Source organism: Gopherus evgoodei, chromosome 1, assembly GCF_007399415.2.
Source record: "Gopherus evgoodei ecotype Sinaloan lineage chromosome 1, rGopEvg1_v1.p, whole genome shotgun sequence".
In the NCBI taxonomy this organism is placed as follows: domain Eukaryota; kingdom Metazoa; phylum Chordata; order Testudines; family Testudinidae; genus Gopherus; species Gopherus evgoodei.
The window spans coordinates 107,918,962-107,939,968 of NC_044322.1; the positions used below are offsets into that span (position 1 = coordinate 107,918,962).

The window sequence follows — 21,007 nt, forward strand, 5'->3', positions numbered from 1 at the left end:
GGTCCTTCTAGCAGAAGACTAAGTAGGGTTGCCTTTGTAGTCAATGCTATGGCATTTGTTATACCTACATTTCACTGAGGAACAACTTTATACACTGCCTCCTTCACAGAGCTATATATGCCAGCTCTGCCAGATTCCCAGCCTCTACTAGCCCATGAGTTGAGAGCCCAGGAAACAATTAGCCAGTGATTTTTAAAAACAGTAACAAAATCAAGGTTGTTGTCCAAAACTACTCAGTACATTAAACACTATAAGCTTTTGTCAAAGTAAACATCATATATTTACCTCATTGGCTCTTTTAATTATTTTGTCATCTATGTCTGTAATCCCCATCACCATGACTACTTGGTTTCCAAAAACTTTAGTTATTATTCTTCGAATAATATCAAATCTAACATAGGAACTGAAAAAGAAAAAGAAAGGCTTTTAAATGTGTATTATTGGTAATAAATCTAAATAAAATTAACAAACAGCAAAAATCACTCATACAGAAGCTCTGAATGGCCTAATAATGAAAGTGAAATAGAGAGAGAACAATGATAGTCTTTAGAGAGAGAGAGAGAGAGAATATATACAAAATGCTACTCCAGAACTAGTTACATTCTGTAAAGAAGTTATGCAAATCTCAGTTGAACTGGTCTACCCTCTTCTGGCACTAGTGACACATTACATCAAATTTTCTGAAGTGTTTTTTTTCTTTTCTTCATCTCTTTAAAACAATATACTGAAGTGAGATTAGGTTAACCTAAAGGCTTACCACTAAAATGAACATCATACTCACAATACTCCATATTCAGTTTCTAAAACCACTAATACCTCATTCACATTCTAAAACACTCCTTTTTTCAGGTACTACAACACAGAATTAAAAAAAAAGAAATCAATACAAATATGTTCCAAATAAAGTTGTATGGGATCAGCTAAATAAGTACTGACCTCAGTTACACCAACGTAGTACACAAATAGTTTTATTTATATAACAACACAGGTCTTTTTGGATACCAGGCAACAGTTTTTCCAAATGTTTGAGAAGGAACCATTTAAAATTATTCACGAACTTCAGGACAAATATATTGTTTTAACAAAATTCATGAGGGGAGGGATAGCTCAGTGGTTTGAGCATTGGCCTGCTAAACCCATGGTTGTGAGTTCAATTCATTTAGGGATCTGGGCAAAAATCTGTCTGAGGATTTGCCCTGTTTTGAGCAGGGAGTTAGACTAGATGATCTTCTGAGATCCCTTCCAACCCTGATATGCTATGAAGCCATTTGCTATTGTAAGAATCTCAGGTCAGACTTCCAAAGAAATGTCTTTGGACTCAGTAAAGGGCAGCTATTTCAGAAAGGCTAAGCAACAACAGCAGCAGCATCTCAGGAAAGGGCGCAGACCTGCAAGGTGATGAGCACCTACAGCTCCCATTGACTTCAAAGGCAGTTGTGGGCATTCAGTACCTCACAGGACTGGGTCCAGAAGGAAATTCACAAATCTACATTTTCCATTCCATCCAGCATGCTGAACAAACTGGAGACTGTGTTTACTGTGTCTGCAAAAACAAACAAAGCTCAATTAACTCTGCAGATGTATTTGCACCTTTCACTTAGCTGCCTGGAGGTGATAGTGATAACATGTCTTCCCAAAAATTCTCCGCCCCACATCATACATCACAAATGTCATCTTTGAACTACACGTGGAGAAAAGCATTGTTACTTGCTTGAATTATGTCATACTAAAATATGTCTTTGAAAAGGTAGCATATACAACTAAGAAACAGATCACATTAATGAATCCCTGGCTAATTCTAAGTAAGATTCTAATAATATAAAAATGTTGTGGTATTAGTCCACCAAAATACGCCAGAGCCCTCTCAGTCCATTTCACTATCAATAAAAGAATCACCATCAATGTCAAAACGCTTAAAATTAAATCCACCAGCTCTGTGGTTTTCTTTGCTAGTACACGTATGAACATTGCCCTGTCCCCTGCTATACACCTCTACTCTGTTTTTGGAAGAAACATGCAGAAACCTTGGCATTTCAAGGAGCAGGATTCTTTTATTCTTCAATAGCAACATGCTGACTAGAAGAAAGCAGAGTCAAGGGGTGGCACAGAAAAGAACCCAGCTCTTGGCATTATTATTGCTAGGAATCACTCAAATGAGAAGCTGGATCCTAACCAAGTTGAAACCCTCATGTCAGCAAACTGAAAAAATTTCTGAAGTCAGTGTTTAAAATCAAGGTTACATTTTGATCCATTAACAGCTATTCTCTTAAATGGAGGCACACGCTCCGTACAAATGTGCACAGGACCCTGGTTCTGACACCTGGGGGCCGCTGCACAGCAAATAAAAGGGTCGTTTGTTTGTAGGGGGCAGGGGAAATGTAATGTCATTCTTTTCAAATCCCCCCTGCAGATGATAATCTCATTTCCATTGTTAATTCACTTCTGTATGTGTGCCATTACTTCTTTCATTACTTGTGTCTGTCGTGGTTTAAAAAGAGGAAAAATAGAAGCTTGTTTGAAGAATTCAAGTAATAAAATGGCATCCTTAAAAAAAATAATTTTGATTTTTAAAAGAGTTAAAATATAACTTTAGGGACCACAAATGCTTTAAACAGAGCCATAGTGACAGCAGCATTTCTCTTCATGCTACTACGAGCAGTGGGTCTCACTCGTACATTATCGGCCTGGATGCCTCCCCATGTTTTCTAATCAACTGCCTTCCACATGAACATCCTTCAGCAGCAGATGACTGACCAGCAGCTGCAGAAGCAGGGGTCTAGAGCAGAAGCAATCTATAAGAACAGCCAACTACAGAGGGAAATTAAGAGAATCCTGCCATCTTAGTCAAATTAATGCTTAAGTTATACCTAACCAAGCAAGGCAATTGGGCAATGTGGAGGCATAAGAACCAGTGCAAAGTTATGCACATTGGAAACAGGTGTGAGAATGGTAGCCGTGTTAGTCTGTATCAGCAAAAAGAACGAGGAGTACTTGTAGCATCTTAGAGACTAACAAATTAATTTGAGCATAAGCTTTTGTGGGCCAAAACTCACTTCATCAGATGCACACAGTGGAAAATACTGTAGGTATATTATACACACAGAGAAAACATGAAAAAATGGGTGTTGCTATACCAACTCTAACGAGACTAATCAATTAAGGATGGCTATTATCAGAAGGAGGAAAAAAAAACCTCTTTAGTGATAATCAGGACTGCCCATTTCAAACCATTGACAAGAAGGTGTGAGTAACAGTAGGGGAAAAATTAACATGGGAAATTAGTTTTTAATTTGTGTAATGAGTCATCCACTCCCAGTCTTTATTCAAGCCTAATTTAATGGTGTCCAGTTTGCAAATTATTTCCAGTTCTGCAGTTTCTCCTTGGAGTCTGTTTTTGACATTTGAAAAGTTTTGACTGTTTGAAATGGGCCATCCTGATTATCACTACAGAAGTTTTTTTTTCCCTCCTGCTTATAATAGCTGACCTTAATCAATTAGTCTCATTAGAGTTGGTATGACAACAGCCATTTTTTTCATGTTCTCTGTGTGTGTGTGTGTGTGTGTGTGTGTGTGTGTGTGTGTGTGTATATATGTATATATATATATATATATATATATATTCCTACTGTATTTTACACTGCATGCATCTGATGAAGTGGGCTTCAGCCCACGAAAGCTTATGCTCAAATAAAATTGTTAGTCTCTACGATGCCACAAGTACTCCTCATACATTGGAAAGAATCATTTGAATTACTCATACATGTTAGTGAATTTTAAATTAGCCCATAACAGCTCAGAAAAAGCTGTCAGTGACATTGTGACCAGTTCAATGAAAGCCTCTGCACAGCTGAAGTCAACAAACAATATATGAAAAAGCAAAAGAAATGGAGTAGAGATTGTAATGCAGCTATGTACTCAATAGTGCACCCATACTTTGAATGCTGTGTTCAGTTCTAGCTACCCTATATAACAAAAAAAAAAGAGAAAGAGGTAGATTTCAAAGATGGGAGATTAAGATGATTAGAGGCATGGTGAAACTTTCATTTTTTACTTATATGGAAGACTGGAGCTGTTTAGTTCAGAGAGGGGACAAAAAGAGGTACATGAAAAAATAAATAATATAGAGAAGGTAAATCAGGAACTCCCACATACCCCTTCTTGCAAAGGGCAGCAGAGAGAAGAGGACAAAAAGGATAGATGGATACATTAGACAGATAATCAGAAAAAAGAGACCAAAACAAGGTGAAATTCCCTGAGTTGTAAAGGGCCTGTTCAACTTTAGACCTGTCCAGAGAGGGAGGGAGGAGAGATGAATGGGCAGACATGCAGAACTGCCTCCTCACCATCTCTGAATAAGTGGTGGTGGAAAAGAGAAGGGCCACAGAGGAAGTACATATACAGATCCAGAGGCTCCCAAACCCCTAACTGGGGATACATTATGTTGGTTCCTGCTATTCTAGCCCACAGAATTAATGCATTAGTTGGGTAGTAAATTGGTAAATTAGTTGTGCATTGTTTTAACAAAGTCCATGAATATTAAACATTCTCCCCCCATTTAATTTCCAGGATAATGTCTGACTATTTAGGGTTTGCACTAAAAGAGTGACATATGTGCAGAAAAAGATAATAGGGGTAAGAAGGAACTGGGATAATAGTAAGAAAAGAAACAGTAGCAATTTCTACCTTGAGATCCAATATAATTCACTATGCGAAAGTTATATGGGATATCAAGTTAGGAATGAGCTACTATAGTGTATGTTTTGGTATTCCACTGAACTAAAAGAATGTACTCACCCATGCTAAAGTACCTTAGAAGCTAGCACACAAGAGCTATATTAAAATAAAACTTTCTGGAAAATTATGGGTGTCCTCCTCCCAGGCCATTACTAAATACTGCTTTTTGCTATTTGCATTCAGTTGACATTTACCTCCCTACTCTCAAAACCTAGAGCATCGGTTTCCAACCAGTGGGTCCCAAACAGGTTTCAGGGATGTGCAGTGATACTCCTATTTGTTACAATTAGATGGGAGAAGGGTTCTAAAACTTTATGTTGTAACGTGGGATTAACATGAAAGAGGTGGAGAGCCACTCCCCCCCCTCCCCCGGGTGACCAGCTGTCCCGATTTTATAAGGACAGTCCTGATTTTGGGGTCTTTTTCTTATACAGGCTCCTATTAACCCCCACCCCTGTCCCGGTTTTTCACATTTGCTGTCTGGTCACCCTAACTACCCCAGAGAGAAAAAACCACTTGAAGAAGAGCCTAGAATGAGGTACTGGTGGAGTAAAGAAGTTTATTGATATAGCAAGGTTAATAATTTTCTTGAACAATGACATTTTAAGCTATTCTTCCAAAATGAACAGTGTCAATGATTTATATTCTGATAACCCTCTTCCCCACCAATTTGTAGCACTAAAAATAGGAGTTATTTGGAAGTTAAAAAATAATCATATTGCATATTAGGTATTAATTAAAAATAATTCATGTATGGTTTCCTGATTTTCTGACCTTTATTAGCCATCCAGATTATTAAAGCCCTGTCAGAAAGTTACAGAAAGGATGGAAAACTACAGCAATAAACACACAAAAATGCAGCAACACATAAGTATTGGGAGTGCAAAAAGGAGAGGTTGCCAGTTCTATGTCTGGACACTTAGTATTCCAAAACCTGCATTTCTACATGAGATACATAGAAATCAATATTATAATTCTCCTCTCACAGTACCTGCCACAGCTAAACATTGAGGGAAATGGAACACAATGGGTTAAAAGAAAGAACACAGTCAAAGTCAATGAGGCAGCATAAGCTAAGAAGAAATATTTACAATATTAAGTGGCATTTGACATTCATACCACTAACCATGACCTGAAAGACATGTTTCCTCCGAGATGGAGTAAGATGCAATACACTCTATGTTAAGCAGCGGTGCTGGCACAACTTTTATAATGGAGGTAAGGAAGGCAGAAACCATGTATATGGGTTGTTATTACTACTTCAAGCCAGGGGGTGCAACAGCACCCCTAGTTCCAGCACTTATGATTTTAAGTATCATAGGCATGAACCATAAGAACTGCTGAGCACTTGCAACTTCCATTGTCTTCAGTGGGAGTTGCAGATATTCAGCACACCCAGTTCTTAGCAGAGCTAGCAGCATCCTTTCTTTAACACGGTTAACGTATTTTTCAAAGTTATTTCTGCCATACTAGCACATCATATTATTGTTTGTATTGATCTCTTGGGAAGCCTGAAAGTGATGTGTTCACTCTCTCAGAGAAAAACCCTAAATTGAATGTAACCATATAATAAACTACCCTCTCGCCACCAGTGGAGGTAACTCCACTCCAAAATTGAAACAAGCTGTCTAGAAAATGTAAGATCATATCCACAGTTCCTGTCCAAGCTATACGTATTCTTCTCCTGCTCCTGCAGTACAGATGAAAGCTAAACTTCCAAATCAGCAAGAGTTTTGTCTACTGTACAATTGCAGGACTAGCAACCCGAGGCCCTTAGAGTCTCTCTGGCTCACACTAGCAGTTATCACATGCCTTAAATCTATTTTTTTTTTATGATGAAATACTTCCTTTACAATTGACCCCATACTCCGGTCACACACACACAAACTGGTTTATTACTATAAAGCTGTTAAGTGAATTTTGAAGTGTTGGCAGGTTTGTGTGCTTTGGTTTTATAAAAACAAAAGGCACTGAATTTTTTATAGGGAGGAAAAAATAAGTCACACGCTTTTCAAACAGTTTAAAGAAAAAAAAAAAAAAAGAATTTTTGAGCCTACCAACCTTAAAAATGTCCCTTTAAAAGGCTAACAGCCCCATACTGTTTTTTCTAAGTGCTGACACAGTAACCAAGCCAAATGAAAGGAAGAAATCATTCTTGCAGCCTATGTTCGTATGTAATGTGATCAAAAGAGCTGCTTATAGAAATCTAACGGTCTTTAACTTGTCTGCACACAGGCGTTTAGTAAACATGTACTTCAAGCAGTTTATTCTTAAGGATTTAAAGTTAATATTTCATAAACAATTGGCACAATTATTCATTTTTTTAATCCAAATTACATGCGTCATATCTGCTGCTCTTCTTCCAAAATGTTTAAGACAGATTGATATGGAACTGTCTAGCAAATTAAAGTTCATGTATTATGTATAATAGTCACATTCTGCAGGTATGATCCAAAATTGTATAAATGAAAATATACACAAAAAAAATGTTTTCCCCTCCATAGGAACAAACTGCTGAACTGATCAGAACTTGAAAAGCCCGGATGTATTGACTAACTAGTATATGTCTGACTTAGTGCTAAAACAGACAACAGAACTTCTCCTTCTGTTTCTCTGTACTGTAAATGCTACCAATGGCAGCTGTACGCCCAGCTCCACTCTGGAAAAGAGCATATAACATAAAAGTATAGAGCTGGAAGTCATCCAGTCCAACCACCTGCACCAAGGGAGGACCAAGTAAATCTAGACATGCCTGACATAGGTGCTTGTCCAATTTCTTCTTAGAAACCTCCAGTGATGGGGATTCCACAACCTCCCTTGGAAGACTATTCCAGAGCTTAATTATCCTTACAGTTACAAAGATTTTCCTAATATCTAACTTGAATCTCCCTTACCGCAGATGAAGTCGATTATTTCTTGCCCTGCCTTCAGTGGGCAACAACAGATCACCATCCTCTTTATAACATATTTGAAGATTTATCAAGTCCCTCCTCATTTTTCTTTTCTCGCGATGAAACAGGCCCAATTTTTTTAACCTTTTCTCCTAGGTCAAGTTTTCTAGATCTTTTATCATTTTTGTTGATCTTTTCTAGAGTCTTTCCAGTTTGCCCACAACTTTCCTAAGTGTGGCACCCAGAACTGGACACAGTACTCCAGCTGAGACCTCACCAGTGCCAAGCAGAGAAGGTCAGTTACCTCCTGTGTCTTACATATGACTCGCCTGTTAATGCACCACAGAATATAAGTCTTTTTCACAACTGCATCATACTGTTGATTCATGTTCAATTTCTGATCTTCTATAACCCCCCCGACCCTTTTCAACAGTACAACCACCTGGCCAGCTATTCCCCATTTTGTACTCGTACATTTGATTTTTTAATTCCTAAGGCCTTGTCTATACTAGAAAATTAAATTGGCTTAACTACTGGTCACTCAGTGGTGTGGAAAATCCACACCGCTGACCAGCACAATTAAGATGATCTAACTCCGCACATAGACAGCGCTAGGTCAATGGAAGAATTCTTTCCTTGACCTAGCTACCGCCTCTCGGGGAGGTGGATTAGCTACGCTGCCAGGAGAACACCTCCCGTCGGTGTAGGGAGTGTCTACACATTAAGTGTTGCTGCTGTGCCACTGTAGCATTTTAAGTATAGACATACCCTTACTGTAGTACTTTGCAGTTGTCCTTGTTGAATTTCATCTTGTTGATTTCAGACCAATGCTCTAATTTCTCAATATCATGTTGAATTCTAACCCTGTAGCATGTAATCAGCAATGTGCAGAAGTCCAACTCCCAGAGGAAGAATTTAGCAAATGAACAGGATGGGGCAGTTGCCAAGCAGCTCCTCTGAACCAAAACGAGCCGTTTGTTTCACTGTTGAATAGACTTCACCAGGAAACAATTGCATGATGCTAGCTTTCATTTTCTGCCTCTGGTAAGAGGTACCATCTTTCTTAGGTGAAGAAAAGCAGCTTGTCCTTTGGATAGCAATTACATTTCATTCATCTACCTCAGGATGTTGGTTGTCCTGGACTGCTGGACACTAGAGGTTTGTCTACACTGCAATTAAAAACCTGTGACAGGCCCATGTCAGCCAGCTTGGGCTCACGGGGCTCAGGCATAGGGCTCTTTAACTGTAGTGTAGACATTTGGACTCTGACTGGTGCCCGGTTCTGGGACCCTGTGCTCCAGCCCGAACCTGAACATCTATTTCAGAATTAACCCCATAGCCCGAGCACTGGAGCCTGAGTCAGTGTTTAACTACTGCACTGACATACCTTAGGTTCCTTCTAGTCCTACCCTGCAGTCAGTCTCCTGACATCATAAAACATTAATGCGGAGTCTTCCTCCTAGAATTTAAAAACAACTCACCAAGCATGCCCAAGGTGTGCATGATCATACACTGTTGGCCCACAGCTATACCTGTGAACAAAGTGAAGATCCAGTGAAGAACAAATCATAAAACAGTCAAAGACTGTTTGACATATTACCTGCTGCTATGGACAACTAAAAATAGATACATTAATCAAACTGAATATCACAGTAAGGTGATCAGCTGTGCAGGATAGATCCCTTTGCAATCAGTTTAAAAACAGGGGAACACTGACAGGCCCTCCCCGATCTCACCAGCAGCATTATTTTTAGAGGGCTGCCCAGTATAACCTTTTATATTTTGTATTGGGCTGCCCAATGATTAATGCTATTTAAACCGCTACCAGGTCGCCACTCCTGCATTGGCCAGTATTAAGGGTTCTTTGCTTCTGCTCAGGCTGTTGTAGGTCTGAATCCCAGTATCCCGGCCTGTGGGTTTGATCCACTTCCTCCTGACGCCAGAGCAACACCTCGGCGGGGAGGCCCGACTCCGCACCAGCCCGGCCTCCGCACCAACCCCTCGGCCGGCTGCCCCGGGGAGCTCTTCCCGGCTCGCGGAGAGCAGGCAGCGGGAGGCAGCGGCCATCCCGGGAGCCAGCCGCGCTTGCAGCATGCTCGTCCCGCGCCGCGCAACCACCCCCGGGGCGACGAGAGCTCCGCGCGGGGCTCGCCAGGCTGCAGGCTCCAGCTGCGCTGGGAGAGCGGCGCCCGCTCCAGGTGGGCTGGGGCGTCTCGGCTAGAGGCGGAGCTGCAGCCGGGGCACAACCCGCGCCGGGTGTAGCTACAGCAGCCGGAGCGCCTGTGCCGGGCACAGGGAGGGAGCGGTGTAGCTACAGCCCGAGCGGCAGGAAGGGGAGGGGTCTGGGGCTCTGCCCCAGCGCCGGCCCCGCCCCGCGTGGACTTGAGAAGAGCAGCGCGGGGTACTCAGCCGGGCCGCCTGGGGCTGTGCTGATGATGCTGCAGCGGCGCCTGGTTCGCTCTCCTCCAGCTGGGCTCGCAGGGGAAACTTCCAGCGCCTGAGCAGCGGCCATGCCCGCCTGGACATAGGAAGGACGGGAGGGGTTAGACTTGCCCTTGCGGTAAAAAACGTCGCTGCCTGCAGTTTCGCCTGTAATCTGCTCAGCTACTTGAAGTTAAACTCGTGCCTAAAGGTTCGCAGGGTGAAAGCCTAATTTATATCTAACAAAGGAAGTATATCTGCGTGTGTGCGCCGCCCTACCCCCATCATAGTGGCTCATAATCTATAATATATTTAGACTTGCAGTACGCTTGTGAGGCAGGGAAGTGCTCTTACCCCCGCCCCCACCATTGTATGGTTTGGGGAAACTGAGGCACGGAGTGATATATATATTTTTTAAGTAATTTGCTCAAGGTCACACCAGGGCTGAAAAATAAACTTGTGTCTCCCAGCTCCCCAGGTAGCACCCCAAACACTGGACTATCCTTCCTCTTAGATTTGGAGAAGCTTTTATTAAGAATAATAAACCAATGTCAAACAATTTGAATAAAAATACATAAATGCTAAGTATTAGTACAATAGCTTTATTTTTGTCAAATTTTCAGGACAGATAGGTAAACTTTACAAAGGTCTTGCATACATGAGAAAGTTGTCTGAGTTGAACCTAAATTGTCTTCTAAATCAATTTACTTGAACTGTTGCAAACCCTTGTGTGAACACTCAATTTGAATGAGAAGTGATTTATTTCAGTTTATCTTAATCTTGTTCATAATCTACTTAAACTGTTTATTTCAGTTTAGTTTAAACTGAAATAAGTGTCCATTAGGGTTGCTAGGCTCCAGTTTCTGACCGGAACACCCAGTCGAAAAGAGGCCCACGCCCAGGACTAAGGCAGGCTCCCTGCCTTCCCTAGCTCCATGTGGCTCCCAGAAGCGGCCACCAGGTCCTTGCAGCCCCTAGGCAAAGGGGTGGCCAGGGAGGCTCTGCACCTCCCATTGGCTGGGAACTGCAACCAATGGGAGCTGTGGGGGCAGCACCTGCAGGCACAAGGGCAGTGCATGGAGCCTCCCTGGCTACCCAGGCACCTAGGGGCTGCAGGGACTTGGCAGCCCCACCCTGGGAGCCACAGTAAACACCACGAGACCCCGCACCAAACTCCCTCCACTCCACCCCCCTTCCCCAGTCCTCTTCAGCAGTGTGCAGGAGGTGTTCAGGGTGGGGGAGGAACAGCGGCAAGAAGGGGTGGGGTTGTGGCTCCCACTGGGTGCGGTTTGCTGTCCCAGGCCAATGGGGGCGGTGGGAAGCAGCAGCTGACACATCCCTTGGCCTTGACCTGTACCGCTTCCTGCAGCCCCCATTGGCCTGGAGTGAAGAACCGCAGCCAATGGGAGCCACGATCGGTTGAACCTGTGGATGCAGAAGGTAAACAAACTGACCCAGTAGTGCTTACCCTTGTGAGCCGCGTGCAAAACGTTGCCAATCCCCGCCCTAGGATGTGTTTCAGAATTGAAGTGATTTTTTTTTTCAGTTCACTGAAAATTCAAATAATAATAATAATCAGATTTAGTTTGACCAGGCCTGATTTTTTTTTCTTCTATTTTTTTGGGACTGCCATTAAACCAAAAAAAAAAAAAATCAGTTTTTCACTCAGCTCTAGTTAGAAATAAATGACCACAACCTTCCGTTTTGACTGGACATTATAGAAAGTCTCTTTGTGGTATGCTGCCTCATGGAGGGCCTGAAGTGAACCTATACATTCCCCTCAAAGCTATAAAGGATAGGTCTAGATAAATCTTCTGGGATTTATGATTATTTCATTCATTGCCTTTGTGTGATAATAGAAATCTCTCTTCATCAAAACTGTCTATGTCTGAGTCTCATTCTGATTTACAGAGTAAGATGGAAGGGCCCTGGCATTCTTCCAGCAGTTATTTTTTCCCCTAACATGTCATTTTCCACAATATTTAGATCTAACAATTTCAGATTTTTGATTGAGGAAGAAACCTCACTAATGCATGGTTCACTGTTTTGAGTCTTGCTGGGATGAAATCAAAGATACTGTCCAAGAACCTGTGTGAACATAATGCTTTCTATATTTTTGTGAAGCTTCACAGGCCAATTACTTTAGTTTCCATTGTGAACATTTTTTATTGTCTGATCTCTTTTATTCCTGTATAATTCCATGCACATCCTGATAGAAGAGTTGTCATTAACTCTGTGATCTTTGTTCTGTACAGTGCAAATCACTTTGGCAAAGTTCAAATGATTAATAAATAAGAGTTAATGGCATGTTTTTAACTCATTTCCTAGTTTGGCTGACACGGTTAAAATTGCTGACTGATCAGAAGAATGCATTTAGAACTACTTTTTTATTTTTTTTCTTCAGATGGTTTCAGAGCACATCAAACCTGTGCTCTACTCACTACACTGGCTTCCCAAATAATTTCAAATCATATTCCAGCTATCAGTCCTTACCTTTGAAGTATTCCATGGCTGGGGCCCAAGATTTCGAAAAGACCACCTAAACTCCCAGATGAAGACTATAGTTGACAGCTTTGATCCTCTGGCACAATGGAACTCTCTACAATAAGGGTAAAGCTTGTCTGTGTGGGACACCTTTCTCAGGGCTGGTCTGAGACTGTGGCATGAACTCCTTGAGGAACTAAAGGCCATCACAAACCTCACTACTTTCTTCTTCAGGCATAAGGTGCTCTTCTTTGACTTTGCCTTCTTTATCATACACACAAATAGAAATAGGTATTATTATTATTAAAAATAAAAAGTCCTCCTAAAACAAGTCACTCCACTGCATATGCTTCTCGCCAAAGGGAAAAGCTGAGAGAACAAACACATGGCAGATGTTAGTCATGTTATTTAATGCACAATTGAAAGGCTCTGAAATAGTATGGTGATGAGCCTGGTCTAAGACAGGGTAAGCAACCTATGACACGCGTGCCAAAGGCGGCACGCGAGCTGATTTTCAGCACCACTCACACTGCCTGGGTCCTGGCCACTGGTCCAGGGGACTCTGCATTTTAATTTAATTTTAAATGAAGCTTCTTAAACATTTTAAAAACTTTATTTACTTTACATACAGCAATATCCCCATGTTGACTAGGTGCATGTCACCTCAGGAAGAGATGCCGAGATAAAATTTCTAGATGCTATTAAAGACTGCTTTTTGGAGCAGCTAATCCTGGAATCCACAAGGGGAGAGGCAATTCTTGATTTAGTCCTAAGTGTAGCACAATATTTCGCCCAAGAGGTGAATACAATTGAACCACTTAGTAATAGTGAGCATAATGCAATTAAATGTAACATTCTTGTAGGGGGGGAAATATGAAAGATACCCATCACAGTAGCATTTAATTTCAGAAAGGGGAACTACACAAAAATGAGGAAGCTAGTTAAATGGAAATTAAAAGGAACAATCACAAGAATGAAATGCCTGTAAACTGTGCGGAAACTATTTAAAAACACCATAACAGAGTCTCAAATTAAGGCCTAGAAAATTAGGTAAGCATAACTACATTGCTCAGTCTGAAAAATCCACACCAGTGAGTGGCGTTGTTAAGCCAACCTAAATCCCCATGTAGATAGTGCTAGGTCAACAGAAGAATTCTTCTATCTACCTAACTAGCACCTCTCAGGTAGGCAATAGCATTTTAAGTGCAGACATACCCTAAATATATACCAAATTAATAAAAACAGTAAGAACCAAAAAATCCCAACATGGCTAAACAACAAAGCAGGGCCGGATTAACTTTTTGTGGGCCCGGCACCAAACATTTGTGGCCCCCCTGGGAAATGAAGGGGCCAGGGACAAGAGCAGCGGGGTGGATTTGATTTAAATCACTAGTCAGGAAGACTCGATTTAATCATGTTTTTCTACGTAAAAGTGCATTTCTACGTAAAAGTGCATTCTTCTTGGTTGTTATAGCCTCAATACATATTCTTCATTTTTAGAAGGTACACATGATACATTTTTAAAGAGTGATTTATTTTGAAAACTTTTCAGATTAGTTTTACAGCTATATCAGAAAATGAATGATTGTTTGGTTGTTTCATTTATCAAAGGTAATTGAAGCAGATATTTATGAAGTCCTTGGGAGGTGAACTATCTGCAATTCAACAGAGGCTAATCATTAATATTTGAAAGATTTTATTGCCAGGCTGTATTAGAAGGAGAACATCACCAGACAGACAGACATTAAAATTGTTTTATTTAATTAAAACAACAATGTTAAGTATTCTGGATTTTTTTCTTCTACGGCAAACAATATTTTAACAAAAAAGCATAAGTCCCTCGCTTCTCATATTTATTTCCAGACTTCTATTCTTGTCCAGATCTATTCCACCCCCAACAATCTTCTATTCACTGAAGTTTTTGCAACTTTTAACTTTTAAAGAGAGTTAACGGATTGACTCTGTGTACACAAATCTGCAGAGGGACAATAGAGTTGAGGTGTGTTATTTCTCACCTCTGTATATTGTTTGTTTGTTTGTTTGTTTGTTTGTTTGTTTGTTTGTTTGTTTAAAAACATTTTTGCCATTAACAAGCATGTTACCTCTGGAGACACAAATCCACAGTTTGAGAACTGCAAAACTAAGCATCTCTGATGCTATCTTCTAGACTGAGCACTGAGTCCCATTGGGTAGATAGAAAGATTAACCTAAATAATCTATACAGAAGCTCCTGGAACTCCATAAAATTGAGTCCCTAACATGAACTATTAGAACTCATTTACAAACCTTTTCTTAAACGTTACATGAATATATTGTCTCATAGTATAGCATTAGAATTTATAATCCCTATTCCATGATGAGATATAATGTATCTTAATTAAAACTATATTTAGATAGATTTTTTCCTCAAAAATCCAATTTAAATTTAAAAAATCCGAGTTTTTGATTATTTTTTTAAAAAGTCATTGATTTTTATCCACCCGGACAGTGGGACATGGTGGGGGGAAGGATTGTTCCCTAGCTGGAGTGAAGCAGGGGCCAGGGGCAAGAGCACAGTGGGGCATGAGGGGCGGGAAGAATTGGTCCCCAGCTGGAGTGAGGCTGGGGCCAGGGGTGAGATGAGCACAGTGGGGCATGTGGTGTAGATTGGGGTGACCGGAGCAAGGCAGGGGCTGGGGACAAAAGCACAGTGGGGTACGAGCTATGGTTGGTCCCTGGAGCAAGGGAAGGGCCCGGGGTAAACTGGAAGCAGTGCAGGGCTGGGGAGGGGGTAAACAGGATCCCCCCCTTCCCCTGCCCACATACAGTGGGTACCTACCTTCTCGCTGGTTCTAGCCCATTCTCTTTGTCTCTCTCTCCTCTGAGCTGAGGGTGAAGGTGCACTGAGCACAGAGCTGGGGGTGCAAGGTCTGAGAGGGAGTTAGGGTGCAGGAGCAGGTTAGGGTGCAGGGTCTGGCCAGGAATTAGGGTGAGGGAGGGGGCTCAGGGTTAGGGCAATAGGCTGGGGTGTGGAGCCCTTACCTGGGGCAGCTCCCATTTGGAGTGAGGGGTGCAGGTGGGAATGGGGAGGGTGCAGGAATCAGGGCATGGGGGGGCTGGATATTGTGGGGGATGCAGAAGTCAGGACTGGGGGCTGAGTGTGTGTGAGGGGGATGCAGGAGTCAAGGTATGAGGTGTGGGGGGCTGGGTATGTGTGGGGGTACAAGATTCAGGGCTGGGGTCATGTAGGTGTGTGGAGGGGTGCAGGAGTCAGGGCAGAGGGCTGGGGGTGTGGGCTGGAGTCATGGGAGTGCTCCAAGCCCCCTGCCTGAGCGGCTCATGGCAGGGGGCTGGAGGGGCTATGCCCTGATTCCACCCCGTTCCCCAAGGCCCCGCCCCCACCTCTTCGCCTCCTTCCCCAAGCGGCAAGCGCACTGCGGCTCCACTCCTCCCCCTCCCTCACGCAGGCAAACACCTATTCGGCGGCGGTGGAAGTGCTGGGAGGGGGAGTGGCAGGAACTCGGCACACTCAGGGGAAGAGGCGGGGGAGGCGCTTGGCTGCTGGCGGAGCCTTCCCTGCTGCAGCAGGAGCTGGCAGGACCAAGCTTCTGTCCGCTGCCCCCACAGGAGAGAGCGGTGGGCAGGAGGCAGAGAAAAGTGGGCTGGGCCAGGGCCCCTTTGGAGAGTGAGCCCGGTGCCATGGTAAGTCCAGTACTGCAACAAAGTAAAAGGGATGGTAAGAGGCAAAAAGGGAGCCTTTAAAAATTGGAAGTCAAATCCTAATGAGGAAAATAGAAAGGAGCATAAACTCTGGCAAGGGAAGTATAAAAGTATAATCAGGCAGGCCAAAAAAGAATTTGAAGAGCAAATACCAAAGACACACAACATGACAGCCAAATATCTTTTTAACTATTTATGAAGCAGGAAGACTGCCAAACATCAGTGTGGCCACTGGACAATCAAGGTGTTAATGGGGCATTCAAGGAAGACAAAGCTGTTGCAGAGAAGCTAAATGAATTATTTGCATAGATCTTCATTGCAGAGGATATTAAGGAGATCCCACACCTGAGCCATTCGTTTTAGGAGACAAATCTGAGGAACTGTCCCAGACTGAGGCGTCAATAGAGGAGGTTTTTGAACAAATTGATAAATTAAATAGTAATAAATCACCAGGACCAGACAGTATGTACCCAGGAGTTCTGAAGGAACTCTAATATGAAATTGCAGAATTACAACTTTGGTTTGTAACCTATCTCTTAAATCAGCCTCTGTACCAGATGACTGGAGGATAGCTAATATAATACTGATTGTTAAAAAGGCTCCAGGAGAGATCCTGACAATTACAGGCCAGTGAACCTAACTTCAGTACAGGCAAATTTGTTGAAACTACAGGAGAACAGAGTTATCAGAAACACAGATGAACCCAGTATGTTGGGGAAGAATCAGCACAGCTTTTGTAAAGGGAAATCATGCCTCATTATCTGTTAGAATTCTTTGAGGGTGTCAACAAGAATGTGGACACGGGCGATCCAGTTTATATAGTGTACTTGGATTTTCAGAAAGCCTTTGACAAGGCCCCACACTAAGGGCTCTTAAGCAAAGTAAGCAGTCATGGGATAAGAGGGAAAGGTCCTTTCATGGATCAGTAACTGGTTAAAAGACAGGAAACAAAGGGGAGGAATACATGGTCAGTTTTCACAATGGAAAGTAGTAAATAGCAGGGTCCCCAAAGAGCTGTATTGGGACCTGTGCTGTTCAACATATTGATAAATGATCTGGAAAAGGGGGTAAACAGTGAGGTGGCAAAGTTTGCAGGCTGAAGATAGTTAAGTCCAAAGCTAAATGCAAAGTGTTACAAAGGAATCTCACTAAACTGGGTGATAGGCAACAAAATGGCAGATGAAATTCAATGTTGATAATTGCAAAGTAATGCACATTGGAAAACATAATCCCAATGACACACACAAAATGATAGAGTTTAAATTAGGTTGTCCCACTCAAGAAAAAGATCTTGGAGTCATTGTGGATAGTTCTCTGAAAGTATCTGCTCAATGTGCAGCAGCGGTAAAAAAAAGCTAACATTAGGGAAGGGATAGATAATGAGACAGAAACTATCATTATGCCGTTATATAAATCCATGGTATGCCCATACCTGGAATACTGCGTGAAGTTCTAAGGAAGTACTTATTCACACAATGCATAGTCAACCTGCGGGACTTATTGCCATAGGATGTTGTGAAAGCCAGAAGTATAACTGGATTCAAAAAAGGAATTAGATAAGTTCATGGAGGATAGGTCTATCAATGGCTATTAGCCAAGATGGTCAAGGATGCAACGCCATGCTCTGGGTGTTTCTAAACCTCTGACTACCAGAAGCTGGGACTGGACGACAGGAGATGGATCACTTGACAATTGCCCCGTTCTGTTTATTCCCTCTGAAACATCTGGCACCTGCCACTGTTGGAAGACAGGATACATGGACCATTGTCTGATTCAGTATGGCTGTTCCTATGTTTGTATGTTTCCTAGCCCATTGCCTTAACCCTGTCTTTCATCCCTCCACTGGCTTCTCTTTCTCTGGTGCATTAAACATAAACCACTTGTCTTCACTTTCAACACCCTTCACAACCTGTCCCCAAATTACCTATCATCTCTCAAGCACTGTCAAAATATTAACTCACATCTCTAATTGGTCCATGATGCCATCCTCCATCACCCATTTGTTAAATTTTCAAACAAGCATCTTTGTGCTTTCTCTCATGTTGCTCCTCACACTTGAGAGGAGGTCCCCATAAACAACTGTAAAGCCACATCATTGTTCACCTTCAAATCCCTTCTTAAAACTCCTGCTGGCTGTGATGCATGCAAAAACAAGACAAGGACTAGGCTGCTGGTGTGCTGTGGCTACAGCCTGTCATGCTGACCAATACTGTCTGATTGTTTCCTTGTACTCCGCCATCTGTCTGTATCCATCTTTTGTCGCTTGTCTTATGTATAAATTGTAAAACTTTTGGGGCAGAATCCATCTTTTTTGTTCTGTGTTTGCACAGCACCTAGCACAATGAGGTCCTGATCCATGACTAGGCATTACTAAAATACAAATAAATAATAATAATAATAATTAATAATATATTTTTGAAACCCTAGTTTGGTGACTAGAGCTTACATTACAACTGTAATGGATGCTAAACTGTATTATACTATTCAGCCACTAGATAGTACTGTGTGTCACATATAGTAACTCTTCCACTTAACGTTGTAGTTATGTTCCTGAAAAATGCAACTTTAAATGAAATGATGTTAAGTGAATCCAATTTCCCCATAAGAATTAATGTAAATAGGGGGGTTAGGGTCTAGGGCATCTTCCCCTACTCTGCAAGCACCAGGGGCAGGGGGCTGAACCCTGTGGAGAAAGCAGGCAGCCAAACAACATAAGAGTGGAGCATTGCACAACTTTAAATGTGTATGTTCCATAACTGATCAGCAATGTAAAAACGAAACAACATTAAGCAGGACGACTTTAAGTGAGGAGTTACTGTACCTTGTTTAAGCTAACCTCAGCCATACGTGCCAGTACATTAAAGGATCTTATACTGAACATATATGGTATGTATCTGTCTGAGAAGGAAGTTCTGTGGCCAGTCCTTATCTGCTACAGAACCCTGACCTGCTGGTAACAGCCCTGCAGCCTACAGTGACTTCTGACACGACACGGTGTCAGGAACAAACCAGTGCCAGAGGAGAACAGAAACAAAAGGAAAAGAGCAACACAGGTTGCAAACAGAAGGCATAAAGCAACAAAGATTGCGGGATCTCATCAAGATGCCACTCTTCAATGCCCCAGAGAATGTAAAGCTTTGACAAACCCTCACAATGGACAGACTGGAAGCAGTATTTTGCAAGATTTCAAATTGCTACAAAACTTCATAGGAAACTGAAGATATACAGGTATCCTCTTTAATTTATGCTATTGGGAATCAAGCAGAGCATATCTTTAAATCTTTTACCTTACTGAAGACAGTCACAATGATGCTTTTGAAGGAGTTTGAGGCACACTTTATACCTCAGAGAAATGTGATTTATGACAGAGCATGTTTTCACCAGTGAATTCAAGAACCAAGAGAAATGCTGAATGTTAAATAAGAACTCTGCATGCATTGTCTGAAAACTGTGATTTTGGGGCTGCAAAACACGACAATATCAGAGAGAGGCTGGTTAACAAGACAATATCAGAGAGAAGCGGGTTAACAGATAAAAATCTTTCACAGCATCTACAATTAAGACCAGACTTAATCCTAAACACAGCGATACAACTAGCAAACAGTTTAAACTAATCAAAGAGCAGAACAAAAGGCAGAAGCAGCTTTAAAAACCTAAAATTAGATTAGCTTCAGGTAAACTAACCCTAAGCCATACACAGACACATGAACGTTAAAAGTCTTTATCTTAAAAGCCCTGAGGCTATGAGGAAATTTCAGGCAAACTACAAAGCCTTTCAGAATAAATGTACAAGATGTGGAAAATTGTATAGCTCAAGTTGTGTGTCCAGCTAAAGGTGCAATACATAATAAAGGCACAAAATATGGACATTTTGCAGCTGTTTGCCTCACTAAGGCAGTGAGAGCGCTAAATATGAATACAAGAAAGAGACATTATTTGTGGTATCTATGTGATGACACAGAACATGTAATGTCACATGTGATGACACAGAACCTGCCTGGAGAGTGAAACTGAATATTCATAGAAAGATGATTGACTTTAAAACTGACTTAGGAGCTGATGTCACAGTCATCTCAGAAGGGACCTAAAAGACCTTTCCTCAGTGACAAAACCACTGAATGAACTGTTAAAGTCCAACACATCTTGGTTATGGAGCCAAATCAAGAAATTGCCTTCAAAAAGCTAACAGAAATTATCTCAACAGCGCAAGTTCTTAACTACTAGGATGTGAACACACCCACAATGGTCAGTGTGCATGCAAGTAGTTATGGCTTAGGTGATGTATTGTTGAAACAACATGGATTTGAGTCAAGTATCAGAGGAGTCGCCGTGCATCTGGATCTGTAAAAAGCAACGAGTCCTGTGGCACCTTAAAGACTAACAGATGTTGGTTGCTTTATTGGAGCATAAGCTTTCATGGGTGAATACCCACTTCGTCAGACGCAAAGAGCAATATTAATTGACACACAACTTAAAGAAGTTCTAAGTTACATTAGAGTTGGCTGGTCTAAGATCTAAAGGATAATAGGGAAATGATAAGAAACTCCTTTGCAGTACATGGACAATTAAGTGAGGCAAATGGACTCATGATTACAGGTGATTGCATTGTAATTCCAAACAAAATAAGAGGAGTATCAGAGGGGTAGCCATGTTAGCCGTGTTAGTCTGGATTTGTAAAAGCAGCAAAGAGTCCTGTGGCACCTTATAGACTAACGGACGTATTGGAGCATCCATCCGACGAAGTGGGTATTCATGCACAAACGTTCATGCTCCAATAT

At 41.9% G+C, this 21,007-nt stretch overlaps 1 protein-coding gene across 1 annotated transcript in view; it reads right to left on the reverse strand.

Annotated features, from left to right (window-relative positions):
• The window catches only part of CARS2 (cysteinyl-tRNA synthetase 2, mitochondrial), a 53,694-nt gene extending 43,844 nt beyond the window's left edge, over positions 1–9,850 (reverse strand). Inside the window, exons 1-3 of the mRNA XM_030568610.1 lie at positions 9,451–9,850; positions 9,107–9,157; positions 286–403 (exon numbers count right to left, since the gene is read on the reverse strand). Of these exons, the coding sequence (XP_030424470.1) occupies positions 286–403; positions 9,107–9,157; positions 9,451–9,719 (438 nt within the window). The 5' untranslated portion in view covers positions 9,720–9,850. The remainder of the gene's footprint in view (positions 1–285; positions 404–9,106; positions 9,158–9,450) is intronic.
• Positions 9,851–21,007: the final 11,157 nt, after the last annotated feature.